The sequence below is a fragment of the Lacerta agilis genome, chromosome 4 (assembly GCF_009819535.1).
Source record: "Lacerta agilis isolate rLacAgi1 chromosome 4, rLacAgi1.pri, whole genome shotgun sequence".
Classification (NCBI taxonomy): domain Eukaryota; kingdom Metazoa; phylum Chordata; class Lepidosauria; order Squamata; family Lacertidae; genus Lacerta; species Lacerta agilis.
This window is the reverse complement of record NC_046315.1, coordinates 26,836,918-26,853,973: the sequence shown is the minus strand read 5'-3', so window position 1 is coordinate 26,853,973 and position 17,056 is coordinate 26,836,918. Positions and strand designations below refer to the sequence as shown.

General features: G+C 40.8%; 1 protein-coding gene across 1 annotated transcript in view; it reads left to right on the top strand.

Moving 5' to 3' along the window:
• Positions 1-17,056, top strand: part of DCLK1 (doublecortin like kinase 1) — a 198,035-nt gene that overhangs the window by 165,776 nt on the left and 15,203 nt on the right. Inside the window, exons 11-16 of the mRNA XM_033146510.1 lie at positions 2,748-2,894; positions 8,217-8,350; positions 8,836-8,913; positions 9,469-9,565; positions 10,132-10,212; positions 11,530-11,643. Of these exons, the coding sequence (XP_033002401.1) occupies positions 2,748-2,894; positions 8,217-8,350; positions 8,836-8,913; positions 9,469-9,565; positions 10,132-10,212; positions 11,530-11,643 (651 nt within the window). The remainder of the gene's footprint in view (positions 1-2,747; positions 2,895-8,216; positions 8,351-8,835; positions 8,914-9,468; positions 9,566-10,131; positions 10,213-11,529; positions 11,644-17,056) is intronic.

The following is a 17,056-nucleotide window of genomic DNA, read 5'->3' as shown; positions in this document are numbered from 1 at the left end:
CTGTGAAGCTGCTAATGACCCCTGCTGGGGTATTCTCAACAGCCTCACGAAACTACAATTCCTAGGGTACTCTGGGTAAACCACAGCAGTTAAATCAATAGAAAACAAATATAGATATGTAATGGGAATAGGAATGTTAAAAACAGGACGTGGGAATAGGTGGACTCAAAACCTGATCCAGTGAAGCTTTTCTTACATTCATAAACTATCTAGAGTTAGGGGAGAGCAGTGAGGTAGGCAGGTTTGCTGATGATACTAAATTGTTCAGGGTCATCAAAACAAATAGGGATTGCAAAAAGCTCTAAAAGGACCTCTGCAAAGTGAGTGAATTAGTAGTAAAATGGCAAATGCAATTCTGTGTAAAGTGATGCATGTTAGGGTGAAAACTCTTCATTTCACATTTTTGTCATAGCCTCCAACACATCAAAGGCAAAAACTGGGATGCCATCTTTTGGGATGCCATCTTTTCCTGTTGTTGTTTTTCTCACAAGAGGATGGTGGCCATTTTGGGCATCCTGATTTCATGCGATTTTGCACCATAATTTCTACCCGGAAAGCCGCTTTTTGGGGGCTTGGTGCCCAAAAATGTGCATTTTGGGACACCACATGAGATTGTGGCCCTGAAAAATCGCAAGATGGTGGTGCCCCAAATGGGTTCTGTCCTCTTGCAAGAAAAAAAAATGGGATGTCTTGGTTTTTCTGGGGCGCTTGCAGGGTATGATATATGTTCAGGTGGTATGGACTGGCAGTGATTGAGCAGGGATGAGGCTTTGGGGTTGTGGTGAAGATGTCAGCCCAGTGTGTGTCAGCTGTAAAAAAGTTGTAGAAAGATCATAGAATCATAGAATCATAGAATCCTAGAGTTGGAAGAGACCACAAGGGCCATCCAGTCCAACCCCCTGCCAAGCAGGAAACACCATCAAAGCATGCCTGACAGATGGCTGTCAAGCCTCTGCTTAAAGACCTCCAAAGAAGGAGACTCCACCACACTCCTTGGCAGCAAATTCCACTGTCGAACAGCTCTTACTGTCAGGAAGTTCTTCCTAATGTTTAGGTGGAATCTTCTTTCTTGTAGTTTGAATCCATTGCCCCGTGTCCGCTTCTCTGGAGCAGCAGAAAACAACCTTTCGCCCTCCTCTATATGACATCCTTTTATATATTTGAACATGGCTATCAGATCACCCCTTAACCTTCTCTTCTCCAGGCTAAACATACCCAGCTCCCTAAGCCGTTCCTCATAAGGCATCGTTTCCAGGCCTTTGACCATTTTGGTTGCCCTCCTCTGGACACGTTCCAGCTTGTCAGTATCCTTCTTGAACTGTGGTGCCCAGAACTGTACACAGTATTCCAGGTGAGGTCTGACCAGAGCAGAATATAGTGGTACTATTACTTCCCTTGATCTAGATGCTATACTCCTATTGATGCAGCCCAGAATTGCATTGGCTTTTTTAGCTGCTGCATCACACTGTTGACTCATGTCAAGTTTATGGTCTACCAAGACTCCTAGATCCTTTTCACATGTACTGCTCTCAAGCCAGGTGTCACCCATCCTGTATTTGTGTCTTTCATTTTTTTTGCCCAAGTGTAGTACTTTACATTTCTCCCTGTTAAAATTCATCTTGTTTGCTTTGGCCCAGTTCTCTAGTCTGTTAATCCATGTTAGGGATCCATGTTAGGGATCATTAGGAAAGGAGCTGAAAATAAAAATGCAGATATCATAATGCCCTTATACAAAATCTGTAGTGCAACCACATTTGGAATACAGTGCAAGTTCTGGGCACCACATCTCAAGAAGGATATTGTAGAGATGGAAAAAGTTCAGAAAACCACTTGGAAGTTTTAACTGTTTTGAGGGTTTAAAAAAATTTGTGAACTAACTAAATAAAGGGACCATCATAATTATCAAGGAGGGTGGACTAGGGGTATGTCTCCCTGGCATCTAGTTTTCTGTGTGCAGTAGAGCACTTAGTCCAGTGATCTCCCCCACCTGGAGTCCTGAAGTGGTCAAGTGCAGGGACAGCTGAAGCACATAATTGTCAAGAGACCAGGCTGAGGAGTACAGCTCTGATGAGGAATGGTGGGACCCTCCCCCTGCTCCTGACCAGAATTCTGAAGCTGCCCAGGAGCAGTGGAGCTGTATAGAATTGGATCAGTGGCTTGCAGAGTGGCATAGTTCTGAAGACAAAAGTTGGGAAGAACTGGGGGGGGGGTGAACAGCAAAGTGAAGAAGAACAGGAAAAGAGAGAGCTAACAGACTCTCTCTTGCTGGAAAGTGTCCAAGGTCACATAGAGCAGATAAGGTAGCTACACAAAAAGCAGGGTGGTTGTGAGATCAGGTTGCAAGATGGAAGTGACTAGGGAGAAAGTGGGTGAAATCCTTAATTGGGAACACCTTCCTTCTGAGAATGGATGCATAGTCTTTTTCTGCAATCATTAAAGACTCTTTAAATGGTAAGGAACTCTTTTCGCTTTGTCCTGCTTATCTACCGCCAAAGGGGGAGGGGAGGAAGCTGAGTCCCAGGATCCTGACAATGATCTACTGCTACAGTCAGACTGAATTCTTCCATCATGTGCAGCCTGATAGACACAATTTCCACCACAGATATTAGACCTCTCTTTTTATATGGGTCCTCTGTGCTGTTCTCAAAGAATATGATTATGCTTTTCATTACAGTATGTTTCCGGAATCTCAGTTCTCTCTGTGCTTAGTGGAATGGTGTTCAAATATGACAATTATTTTATTCCAGGGCGGAGACCTTTTTGATGCCATTACTTCCACAAACAAATATACAGAGCGGGACGCTAGTGGGATGCTGTACAATCTGGCCAGTGCCATTAAATATCTTCATAGCTTGAACATCGTCCACAGGGATATCAAACCTGAGAATCTGCTGGTAAGTTCAATCTCCGGTACGTTCTGGAGATTTCTGTTCATATGGCTGATGTCGTTAGCCTGCCTCGCAGCTTCAATGAAATGCATATCTCTAGATAAAAATGCTCACCCTAAGAAGCATTTCAAGTCTAGCAAATATTGCATGCTTTACTTGTGGAACACAAATGGTTTGCTTCTATTTTAGAGATACAGGGATTGGGCTATATGCAATGTTGCCAGGTTCATGCCGTTGGAGAATTGAGCTTCTGAATCTGTCATGTTGTCCAACAAACCTTGTTAATATTATTTCTAAAGACAAACGTTTGAAATGTTATGATGCTCCACTGCTGTTCTCTCTATAACTCCAAAAGAGGTTTCCCCCCTGACTTTGAATTACATGAAAAGCCACAGTGTCCTCTCTGCCTTTTGTGTTGTGGGTGCTATGTGTGTTTCATGTTGTTTAATCATTTGCAACTCATCGACTGCTCTGGTAGCCTTGGTACTGCCCACAGTGGGTCCATTGTACCTCAGAACTCACAAAAACAAGCACATTTCTTATTCCCTAAGCATCAGCTGTGCTCTGAACCCAAGTATGTTGTTGTTCAGTCGTGTCCGACTCTCCGTGACCCCATGGACCAGAGCACGCCAGGCACCCCTATCCTCCACTGCCTCCCACAGTTTGGCCAAACTCATGCCAATCGCTTCAAGAACACTGTCCAACCATCTCGTCCTCTGTCGTCCCCTTCTCCTTGTGCCCTCCATCTTTCCCAACATCAGGGTCTTTTCCAGGGAGTCTTCTCTTCTCATGAGGTGGCCAAAGTATTGGAGCCTCAACTTCAGGATCTGCCCTTCCAGTGAGCACTCAGGGCTGATTTCTTTAAGGACGGATATGTTTGATCTTTTTGCAGTCCATGGGACTCTCAAGAGTCTCCAGTATACCAGGGTGCAAACCAACTTCATCTTGCTTCTACCAGCTTTGTCTCTCCTCTACCCTCATACCAAAAGCTATGGTAGGACCTTCCTGAAAACTAGAACCCTTTGGTGAGGAGACCTGAGAAAAGTATTGCTCCTTCTATAGAATCTGTGAGTTGTATCCAGTTATGTACCAGATCTTTGATCCAGCAGAGTCTTCTGCAGGAGAAAGGGAGAATTGCCAGGGTTTGCTGTTTCACCCTTCCCTCTGAAGCCCCTTGCACCCACCCACTCCAATCTGTGAGTTGTTTGGAGGTTCCTATTCCCCTCACAGAGTTTCAGTTGCCAAAGTTCGCCACAAAGAGGGCTTGATTGCTAAACTGCTCTGAGAACTGTAGCTCTGGGAGAGGAATAGGAATTCACATCACATTAAAAGTACAGTGTGACAATTATCTTTCGTATAATTTTGCTGCTGCCTTTCTTGTTTACCTGGGCTGATAAGAAAGTGTGTTACTGTTTACAAGAGAGACTGAGAGCCAAATCAAATGTGAGGGTGGCAGTTCTTTATACACTGATCTGTCCTGATTGTGTAGGGCCCAGCATAATAGTGTTGGGTCTAATGATAACAACAAATGGAACCCAACCATCCACTCACCCTGCTGGCCTGTCCCTTGTGAATAATTGCAGTTAGGTTCAGTTGCACTGTGGAACTAATATTTCACACACACACACACACACACACCACTTTTCAACAATGCAGTGCAGTGTATTCTTTGCCATATCGAAGTCTGAATGTTAGTATTGGTGCACTGCTGTGTTTGTAAGCCAATGCAATCACATGTCAAAATTCATTAGACTCTTGTTTCTGAGAACGCCAGAGATGGTCTCATGGGGAAACGCTTACAATGCTTTTGTATTCAAACTTTTCTCAAGTTTGACAGCAGTAAGACTGAAGTTCTCCCTCACCCTCTTGGTTGTTTTCCCTCTTAAAATAGCATTCACTGACCTACCATGAGCAATTATGCTGGTTTTTTTTTTTTTTAATAACCATGTTTTAGTGTATTTTACAGTCCAGAGCACTCACAATGGTCCTGCACTATTGTGCACATTCCACACTGATTACTAGTCAATACATTTTCTTACTAAGACAATTGCACTCAAAGGACATGTCTGTGTATGTTGCTTCCATCAGTTTAAACTGCACAAAAGCACATGGGAGTTTGTTGAGATGTGATTATTTCTAAGCAGCTATCACTGGCAAGATTGCCTTTGCAGCTTCAAGATGCCTGGGGCATGTTATCCTTAGTATTGCATACCAAATGACAGTACGCTTTTTTTGCACTAACTGAATTGTGCTATCCAGATGCAATATGGATACTGGCTACAATAATATCCTTGGCCACACTTTAGTCCTAAGCATGTTGCATAGAAATTGGGTACACTGATTTAAGACTTAACTTCTGTAGAAATTCTCTTAGGATTACACATTTAGATATCTATATCCAGATATAGGACTAGTCACACATATGTCCATGAAATCTCATCCCAAGCCTTTACTTCATACAAAAAAGGTGTACTATATTAATAGTAACACCTTGAACTTGGCCTGGTGGTGTCCCCCCTCCCATTTCTCTGGATTGGGGTAGGTACCAAACATGGGCAAAATTGTTGGCTGCACATTCTGTCCTTGGCACCTATCAGTTTGGCTTAGATGAAGCTAAGCTGTTTTTCTGACTGGGTTTGGGGGGAAATAGCTTAATCTGAGCTAACCCACACCAGTTTGGTCCTATGGCAATTCACAGAATAAACACCCCAAGATGGTATTTTCTTCTCAAACATTGCTCTCACACTCTCCAGCTTGTTGCTTTACATCTAGGTCACATCACTCCCCAAATTTCTACTTTAAACTCTGCCTTTTTTCTGCTGAGGGAGGTGGCATCACCCATTTAACATCTTGGGCTGAGCCCCTTAATCCTTCTTAATGGCGAATTACCTAGGTTATCACCTCACCAGGAGACTAGCCTGGCCTTTAGCCTTGCTTAAATTCTAACACTTGGTGGATCCAGGGGTTAGAAGGGTCTGGCACCCAGCTTAACCCCCCAAACTCGTAACAACACAATGCCTGATCATCTTGCTCGTTCATAATAGGGATGATTTTGATTTGGATGAAGGCAGAGGTTGACACATGTGGGTGTAAAGGGGTTACTAAATTATGTTAAACGAATTTCACTAGGCAACGTGGCCACACCTCTTTTGCTGATTCTACCCTGCATGGTATTCATATCCAGTTCCAATACATGTGCTATTAATCAACTGGCTCTTTTGCCATTTTAGCAACCCAAGCTAAAAGCCTTAGTCATATGGAAAGGCTGTAATACTTCACCTCTACATTCCCTTCATCTGGAAAGCATGCCTTTTCCATTTTAATTGGAGCATTTTTTTCATAATTGCTCCTATTTAACATGATTATTTTGTCAAATCATGGGATAGCTTTATAGCCATATAATAAGCCCAGGAGAACAACTTCTCTGACTGTTGCCATCTGCAGTGATCACAAGAGCAGCTTAGGAAATATGGACAGTCTTTAGAGTAATGGGATACATATGGTAGCACACAATTATGTGTGGCTGGATTCAATTAGTGTTGTACAATTACACCGTTTTATTGCTTAGTTAAAACAGTGAAAGCACTACATAGTGGGTAATTTGCACTAATCCACATCTCTTTAATTGCCCTTCAGGGCTTAAAGGAAAATAGAACTTGTAAAGAGCTTACTTTCTTAGTAAGATGAGCTTTAAATGATCATCTACATTCTTTGCTCTTTGCAAGGCAGACAATTAAAATATTACCACTTTACATTGAAGCCTTATTTTTTTACTTTAATCTTACTTACCAGGGCAGAGGGAGCATGTCCCCGTGCCCACTGCTTGTTTACTTGTTTTCAGAAAGGAACTGAAGAGTTGGTTTTAAAAAAAGAAAACAAACCTTTACTTGTAAAAAGCTCCAGGGAGAAAAAATGCATCCCTGGAGTTTTTTTTAGTTAAAAAAAAATCCTGGTGAAATGATAAGTTGGTTCTTTTAATAGGCATTCAACAAACTTAATGTTTTAAGCTCCTGAACACTTTGCAAAATAACTTGCCCTGCCCTGCCCCACAATAGAAACACTTAAAAAATATGCCTGGGGTTGTTTATTAAAAATAAATGTTGTATGCTGCCTAGTGTAAATTCAGACACTGAGGTAGCTCTGCATTCTATGTCCTAGTCACAAAGCCTTTAAAAAGCCTAATGCACAATCCCTAATTAAAAATGTCATTGAAATATAATTTATTGCTGCCACTTTAGCAAACACTTCCTTAAAGATTCATAAACCAGATGCACCTAACAACTCAACATTTTTAATAATAGAGCAATTTCATTTTAAAATATCCTCCTTCACTATCCATATTCATTCTGGCTTTGTCACAGCCAGGCTTTGTCACAGCCAGTGTGTGCTGAGAATTTCTGTTTGCTGCTCCTTTCCGAAGACAAAATTCCAGTTACATGAGCTCATTGAAAACCAATTGAAGTGGGGGTGGGGAATAGGCCTCTGAATGCAAAGCATATTCTCAGAATATGTATTTGATGCTATGGTGTGTGTTTCTGTTGCCATGCAATTTACTCGTAGTTTGCATTTCACAAATAAGAAAAACATTCTTTCTCTTTGCCACACAACTTGCAATAGGCTTTGGTGGCTGCTTAGCTCACAATTTAAAGGGTAAAGAAGTGTTGTAGAAAATCTGAGACAGGAGGCAATTTTATTAATAAAAACAAATCTCATACATTTTTTCCTCTGTGGTCAATGGCCATTGAAATGTAGAATAATGGATCTGGAAGTGCCTAATGGCATGAAGTCCAATACTCAGCCAAAAGCAGATATCCATAAGTAGTAGGGAGAAACCTGCTTTGCCTATACTTCATTCTCAGCCACGGACAATTTCTGATAGACAAGTGATGACCAAGCTGGAAGTGACCTTCAAAGATCCTTCTGCCTCACAGCGTGAACTAAACTGTCCAATCTGCTCTTATTAAAATAATATCAATTATGAATACTGGAGGACTGTACCACCTGCATGACAATAGATTGTCTCTATAGCAATTCTAGCAACCTGTTTTGCATCCCTACAGGAAGGATACTGTGCTCTTTGTTCAATTTAAAGCTTCTAGCTACTATTTCATGTTTATTAAGTGCAAGCTAAGTTCACTCCAACCCCTTTATCACTCTCTCTGTTCATCTCTGGCTCTCGCCTCCCCACATCTGCTGTGTTCAGGCATGCTTGGGGATGGGGGACAAGGGGCCTTCACTGCCACAAGCGCAATGGAATAGATTGACTGTTAAGGGAAAGGGTGATTCCTGCTAGGAGGAATACACTGAATCAGAAGACTGTTTGTTTAGGTTTATGAGCACCAAGATGGGAGCAAGTCACTGAAGCTGGGAGATTTTGGACTGGCCACCATCGTTGACGGACCTCTTTACACCGTCTGTGGGACACCTACTTATGTAGCTCCAGAAATCATTGCAGAAACTGGGTAAGATGGTTTGTAACACATTTGGTATGAACAATTAAATGTATTAGTAATTTGTAAATTAAATCTTGAGAAGAACATTGACAGATTAGGGCCAAGGCAACAATCAAACATTTATCAAGTTTCTAAGATAGTATTAATGATAATTGCTGATTACTGCTGTTTACAATCTCTCTTCCTCCATTTTATATCCTTTTTCTGCCTGGTATGCAGAGCGACTATCATCTAGTGAAATAGATCCATATTCTTCTCGTGAATAGTGGATGTCCATTTGGATATAAATCACACTGTACTTGAATTGTAATATTTTAGATTTAATTCTTGCACTTCATTTTCTAAAATGCCATGTAAAATATAGTTGTTACTAAGACAACGGCATGTAATTTAATGACAGTCTTTGTCATGGTATCGTTTTCTCTTTGCTTTTATTTTGCACTATTGATCACACATTCTTTATAATATTAATCATAATCTCTTGTCACTTGTAGATATGGCCTGAAGGTGGACATCTGGGCTGCTGGTGTGATTACTTACATCCTGCTGTGTGGTTTCCCTCCATTCCGTGGGTATGGGCAATGCTGTTCTATTCCCCTTTTAACAATGCACTTCTGTGCTATTGGAAACCCAAATGTTTTTTCTCTCCAGGTATAATGCTAGTTGCTCTCCCCATCCTTCTCCTCCCCTGCTGTGTGAGGCAATGTAATTTACCTAAACAGTATCATGATAGGGGAAATCATGATATCATAGGTTTATTTTTATTTATGCAATTCCTTGCTGGTAAAAAAAACAAACGAAATAAAAATGATGTTCTTCCTAGAATTTAAATATTATGCCGTGCCCTTTTAGAATGATATAAAATGTACATCAAATATATGTTTGCTGAAAGTAGAAGTGCAGAGCCTTGCAATTTTCAGATATAGTCTGATGAATTAACAAAGGCAACTGTTTCTTTCTTTCTTTCACATTTTGAATACATGCTGTTTGGTAGACTCTGCAAAATGGGAGAAACTCGTTTTTCCTCAAGCACTGGGCTTTAAGAGCAGAGTCTTGCTGTTTCATGTATTTACTTTATCTTTTTCCATGTGGTGGAAACTTAACACTTTTGTTTCCTTACCGTGTAGAAGTGGAGAAGATCAGGAAGTCCTTTTTGATCAGATTTTGATGGGACAAGTAGACTTTCCATCCCCCTACTGGGATAATGTTTCTGACAGTGCAAAGGTAAATTGTGCTGCTTTGCTTTTTTCATATCTTACTGACAGCCCTCTTTACAAGCCTTCTCGGGGAGCCTATTGTAAAGTTTAGGTGGTGCAGATCAAAAAAGTTTTAACTAGTGCAGATGAAGATGCTAACCCAATGTGCTGCAGAAAGGAATGGAAAATAAAACTGCCAATATCATAATGCTGTTATACAAATCTATGGTGCGACCACATTTGGAATACTGTGTACAGTGCTGGTCACCTCACCTCAAAAAGGGCATCATAGACTTGGGAAAACATTCAGAAAAGGCCAGCCAAAATGATTGAGGGAAAAGAGTGACTCCCCTATGAAGAAAGGTTGCAGCATTTACAATGTTTTAGTTTAGAGAAAAGGCAAGTGAGAAGTAGCATGATAGTAGTTTATAGCATTATGCATGGCATGGAGAAAATTCCCTCCCCTGTCTCCTAGCACTAGAACCCGTGCACACCCAACAAAGCTGAATATTGAAAGATATAGGACAGGTAAAAGGAGTGCTTCTTCATACAGCATATAGTTAAACTATGGAACTAAATCTTTCCATTTCACAGGAACTTATTACTATGATGCTGCAGGTAGATATAGACCAGCGATTTTCGGCTTTGCAAGTCCTTGAACACCCATGGGTTAATGTAAGTAAATCTAAAGGCTAACAGCTTTATTTTAACATTGCTTTCTTTTTTAAAAAAAAATAATCATTTGCCTGTGAAGTCTTTTGAATTGCTGTTTAGAAATATGACACATGCCACAAGTAGCTGCCAACCTAACAGTTCGAAAGCACGCCAGTTCAAGTAGATAAATAAGTACAGCTGTGGCAGGAAGGTAAATGGCGTTTCTGTGCACTCTGGTTTCCGTCACAGTGTTCTGTTGTTCCAGGAGCGGTTTAGTCATGCTGGCCACATGACCCAGAAAGCTGTCTGTGGACAAACACTGGCTCCCTTGGCTTGTAAGCAAGATGAGCACCACAACCCCATAGTCGCCTTTGACTAGATTTAACCATTCAGGGGTCCTTTACCTTTTACCTTAGAACTAGGGTTTTATACAACAATGTTGTCCTGTTAGCACAAGGACCTCCTCTCCCTCTTTCCCCCCTTGCCCCCCCCAAACTGTTTAATCCCCCCCAAAAAAGCTAGAGATGTGCTTTATGACCCTTAACCAGTTCAGTGCATCAGTACGCTATTGTTTAGCATAGGACACACAAACTTCTTCGGATTACAAAACAAGATGTTACTCCTATGTTGCAGAGATACCGGTACTGGCGCAAAGCTTTAAGTATCAAGGTGCTGGTCAGTTGTTGATGTACATATATCAAAAAGAGTGGGGCAAATCTATTTTAAAGGGCTATTTTTAAGACTTCAGCCATTATTTACAAGAATATGAGTCTATGTTTCATATGGCACATTGAGGGGGAAGGGGGAATATTACTGACTTGTGGATGACAAAAAAAATACAACCCATTTGTAAGAGTGACTGTGGCAATCCACCATGAGCAATCTGTCTTTGTATCCTGTTTATTAATTACACATACCCTGAAATGATTCTTTTGGGGGGATTCTCCAGAACTCTTTTAATAGCACATGGAAGTACTCAGCAAGTTGGTGTTTTAAGGCCTTACTCCTAGGCCAACCCTAGTCTACGTATTCTAGTCTTTCAGGCATGTTGAATTAGCCAACTGGGTAATTCATGAATGCCATACAAAACTAGAATGGTGTAACAATTGGCAACCTTCAGCACATAACTTCATTATATTAGAAAGTTAATCAACTGCCTCCAAGCACTTTTAGATCTTGTAAATTGCAGATTCCCAAATAAAACAGTTAAAACGAATAGGTCCTAATAATTAATATATTGTTAAATACAATGTGGTAGTGGTCTGGAAAAATGTCTCCTGAATTGTCCTTCAGCTCCTCGTAGATCATAATTCACAAATGCTTGTTTTTGCTTTGCAGGATGATGGCCTTCCAGAGAATGAGCATCAGTTGTCTGTAGCTGGAAAAATCAAAAAGCATTTCAACACAGGCCCCAAGCCCAACAGCACAGCTGCTGGAGTTTCCGTTATAGCAGTAAGCATCTGCAATACAATGCTTAACTTTTCTCCCTCAGCGTCTTTATATTGGGTCTGTGTTGAGGAGATGGCACCTAAAACTCATCAGATAGTTATGCCTTTAATGCAGTATGAAATAAAACTTCAATTATCCCATCTTCTTCCAATTTCCTCATCTTGAGAGCCATATCATCACCCAAGGATGTTAGGCAGCACACACTATCCTATACAGGTATATTTCTGAAAATCAATCCCTCAACGGAGAAAATCCAATGTGCATTCACAAATGTGGCATTTGAGCTTGTGATCATTTACTTTAAAATTGTTTCATGGATTGGACTGTTATAATACCCGTAGCAAGAGCAAAAAACCCGATTCCTTACACCAGGCACATAGAAATCATTGTCAAGAAATACAACTGCTTCTGGAGTAGCAATTTTTGCCTACACCAACTGGCACTGAAATACTGCATGGATTAGCAATAACAGCCCACTGCATTGGCTCCTAAAGCCCTGCATGCTGTGGCATGTATACAGCTGATCCATGGAGCATCCTATGTGCATGATTGGCAGCCGTACAATGTGCCCACCTCCACAACTCAAGATACTGATACTGGTATGCCTAATATGGTTTTAGGACTAGGCTCTAATTTTTCCATCACAGTCTGATAGAATTATAGAAGCGTTTTAATAACCTAAATTAATCTCTCATTTTTTTAAAGACACCCAAGAGAAGAAACTTCCATTTTCCATTGTAAGATACAAATCTATGTGCCCATAGATTTTATTCAGTGTGCATATTACTCTTTGGACACAAGCTGGCTAGCTGCTTCCCTGGCTGGAGATTTAAACAAAACTCCATACAAAGCTTCTGGTAGCACACATGGTTTTTGGTTTTTTTTTTGGTTTTTTTTTGCAATTTTCTGCAGAAGCCCTGTTAAAATCTCAATTGCACATAATGGCACAGATGAAAATGTGCCAGGCTTCCTCTATTCCTCTTCTTCCAACCATAAATACAGAAAGGCCAACAGCAACTAACAGGGTTATCATTTATCTATTTCCCAAAAACATGCACAGAAGTCATTGGGTTTCCATAAATTAATATCACTGAGCGGTCACTGGGTTTGTTTGTTTTTTTAACATGCCCATCTTCTTTCTTTATGTCTGCTTGTGCTTTTTAAGCTTCCTTTCATAAATGTGCCTACTAAGCATGCTCCAGAAAGAGCCATCAGAATGATGCATCGAACATAATAACCATTGACCATATCAGATTAATTGACATTTGTTCCCAGCTTGGATAAAGTGCAGGTGGAGCCCCTTTTCGTGTAGCTCTCCCACTTTCATAGTTTTGGGGAGTGTTTTTGGCTTGGCCCTTTTGGGGTGGATTTTAAGTCGGCATGAATTAAATTCAGCTCGCTTGGCTCAGCCCATCTTTTCTGGATGCTTGCTCCTCCAGAGTTAATTCGGTTTTGCAAGTGTATGTCCCCCCCCCCTCATCGCTTCCCACCCCACCAATGATTTTTATTTCTTTAGCTGTTAAAATTGAACAAATAATCCCTGCCTCAAAAATGGAAGGTAATCTTTCCCTCATGCTTTCCTTAGGTTTGGTCACTTTTTTTAATTCATCTCATTGGCTAAGAATACAGTCAGCATTTGCTTTTTTAAATGTTCCATTAAAACCAAAAGCCTACAGTAGCTATTTCCCACAACTAAAACATCCCATTATGTGCATTCGTCATATGAAATATCAGGTATGTTCTCAACTGCCCAGCTGAAAACCTTTTCAATTGGGCTGCCAGCACGCTTGTCCATGAGAAGCACTTGCTCAGGTCCTCTACACGAGGGATTCCATAGCTTTTCAAAAGCTCTTTCAAAACGCTTTGCCAGCTCCTTTTTCACCCATCCTTCGCCACCTTTATTATGCTTATGTTTATTTTTTTTGTTTAATTTGCACCAATTGCACTGGAAACTGATTGCTTTAAGTAGTTTTGATATTTTAATTGAGCAAAGACACCGCAGTGCAGCTTCTCACCGAAAAACAAAAATGGCATAGAAATAGAATGACATGCAGATCTTTGTTTCGGTTTTTAGTGCTGTATTATCTGAATATTGGCACCCTGGCTGTTTAGTACTGGAGATTGGCGTTTTCCTGCTAGTAATTGTGATTTATCATAAATGTGCACACAAGCCCTGCCACTTCATCTAACTTTTCCAAAAATACAGAGAACAAATTTCCACCATGCATATATAAATGTGTGCTTGTTTGCTTCTTTAAAAATATTTATGATTCCCCCTGTAATAGTAGACCTCTAAAGAATTTGCAACAAAATAAAATACAGAATAACACACGCCATAAATAAAACAGTAGAGTGTTAAAAGTGACCTGATACAATCAACATTCCAGAAATGCTCGCAGAAATAAGAAAGGTTTTCACAGCACACTGTGTGTTTTGCCTCTTCTGGGAGGGTATTTCATAATACAGGGGGTACTTCATGGAATGCTCTCTTCTGAATATAGAGAGATTTGATTTCTCTGGTGTGAGGCATCTCTAAAAGCTAACAGGCAAGATAATGCTAATAAACCTACACGTTCCAGTGCACAGTCTCAGCAGCTATAAAATCAGAGTTGCCTGCAACTCAAAAGTAAGTCCCATTGAGGTCACCTTTACTCCCAGGAAACTAAGTACAGGCATGCTGCCTAAATCCAGTTTTTGCAAGGCCAGCTGCTCAAATTAAAATGCAGTGGCAGATAAGCTTTAAATCAATTATAAGATAGCATTCTTAACTTAGATACTCTACAAGTGCCAGAATTTACCATAGTGTTAAGAAATCTTAAGTTAATTGACTCCCTTTTTGTTTAAATAGTTTGAACGTACAGTAAACATGAGTGGTTGAATACAGCATACAAATGCTTACAAGGTTTGTGTCCGCGTGTGTCCAATTTAGCCTTACAGGCATTGGATGCAATGAAGCATACAGGAAGTGGTGATGTCCCAGACTTAGATGGCTTTTAAATGGGGAAACCAGGAAGGTTTGTGAAGCTCAGTAGCAACTGAATATGATTACAGGGAAGGGCTGTAGCTTACATTGGATCATTCTTGTGCACTGGATGCATATGTAGCATAGAACCCACCTCTGTTCTTATTGAAAGGAGGGCTCCTCTTGAAGCCAGTTGAGGCTGGTCCAGCCTTTTCTTCTTACTCATGAGAGCCAGTATGCTGTAGTGGTTAACAGCGGTAGACTCGTAATCTGGGGAACCAGGTTCGCATCTCCGCTCCTCCACATGCAGCTGCTGGGTGACCTTGGGCTAGTCACAATTCTTTGATGTCTCAGCCCCACTCACCTCACAGAAGGGAAAGGAGAATGTTAGCCGCTTTGAGACTCCTTCGGGTAGTGATAAAGCGGGATATCAAATCCAAACTCTTCTTCTTCTTCTTACTCATGCAGTCGAGGGTGTGGCTCAGGCTGTCAGATCCCAGTGTTGCCCTTGGAGAGCTCGGCAAGGAGGCAGATGATGGAGACAAAACTAGAATTAGTAGGATTTGATATTGGCTTTGGCACCTCCTACTGTTGGTCTTCCTGCCTTCAACCCTATCAGTCCCAATGGGCATCAGCCAGCGCTGCTTGCAGTGAACCAGAATGAATAAGCTAGAAGTGAACAGGTGTTCACTATGAAGGATATTGGTTATGGTGTTTCAATCTGCCTTTCCTTGTGGCTTTAGTAAAGACACATTTTGATCATGCCTCTCAATTCCCCCTTGAAGAACAAGAAGCATTTTGCCCAGTGAGGGTTACTCATTGAAAATGAAAGGTAATTGACATTTCTTGCAAAGTGGTGGTAGTCATGTATCTCTTGTACCCATATGCCATGGTTAATGAACCAGGGGGCATCCAGATGTAACTGGATTACAACTCCCATCATCCCTGATCAATGGCTGGGGCTGGTGGGAGTTGGAGTCCAGCAAACTCTGAAGGACCACAGGTTCCCCATCTTTACCATTTGCCATTTGAAACATTGAAAGAAAAAAAGGGCGATGAACTCTGATGATAACTTGTGGTGTTACTATGTAGGGCACTTAGCTTTTTAATGCAAATAAATGTTTGGTATCAGTGGTTGTTTTACAATGCATTTTTTAAATGATGCTGCACTTTTGTCTGCTTCCGTAAGTTGTGTTGAATTGGTTTTACTGTAGTGTTTTCCTAATTTGTTGTGTTGTAGCCAGCCCTGGGATCATATGATGAAGGTCTGATTAGAAAACCTCCTATAAATAAAATAGGTTGCCAAATAGTGTCTTTCAGTCTTGAGAAGTATGAATTTTGTACAAGAGGCCTGCAGCCATGGCAGTGCTAATCTTTTGTTATTGATAGCGTTATGTAAAACAAACATATAGTATTCTCTCTGCGGGTTGTAGTTGTGATTTTATAGCTGCACAAGAAAGTAAGCTATGTCAATGAATGCTTCTTTCTTCTCTATGTTGTTTACCCTCCTAAGCCTGAAAAAATGCTTTTAAAAATACAAGTAATTGCTTCAGGACTATAAATAGGCTTTTCTATCAACTTGTCACTGTTTTCTTTGAGTGTTTCAAACTAGTGGCTTCACTGCTGCCTGCCAGAGTCTCCGTTCACTGAGGAGAGCTGGCAACTGTGGCTTAACTGAATACAGATGTCTTGAAGAAGTTGTGGTAAAATGGTGTTGCCCCACAGATTTGACTAGCAACACTTTTCCATTTGCAAATTAATACAAGTGATTTCTAATTTTTAAATGAATACACAATTTAATGTACTGGCCAAGTAGAATTCAATTTGAGTTCAAGTTATGAGCGCTAACATGTTGAGTTACATACGTGTGTGTGTGTGTGTGTGTGTGGAGACACAGTTGTGTGTGTGTGTGTGTTGTCCTTGAGTAAGCAGAAGAAAAAAGGCTAATGATAACATTCTGCTTAGTTTTAACGAATCTCCTAGATTTAGCCGTGGAAGCAAATCTCAGTTTGTGGTTTGCAAGAGGCATATACTGTAGCGGTGCTGAGGGAGAAAGGTGAAAGTAGGATGAAAAAAAATGGCGTCCTGCCTGGAAAATTACTCTGATTGCAGACTGATTCAGTAAAATTGGAAGTGTGAGGGGATTAGGGCTTCAGATGTATTACCAGGGACGCCAAATAAAATGTAAATGACATTTTGACAGTGGCTAATTGGAAAGGCCGAACTCTCTGCAGAGCATGAGCTGCAAACTGCATGAATTTGTCTTGCCATATTTAAGTTGCCTCATGCTACTATGAACCACCCCTCCAAAAAAAAAACCAACGCCTGTTGTTTGACTAAGACTGCAATCCTGTGTACACTTATTTGAACTTGGAGTTATTTCCTTCTCAGTAAAGATACACAGGCTTGCTTTGTAGGACCTACTACATTAGACATATTTAAATCCCATTGCAA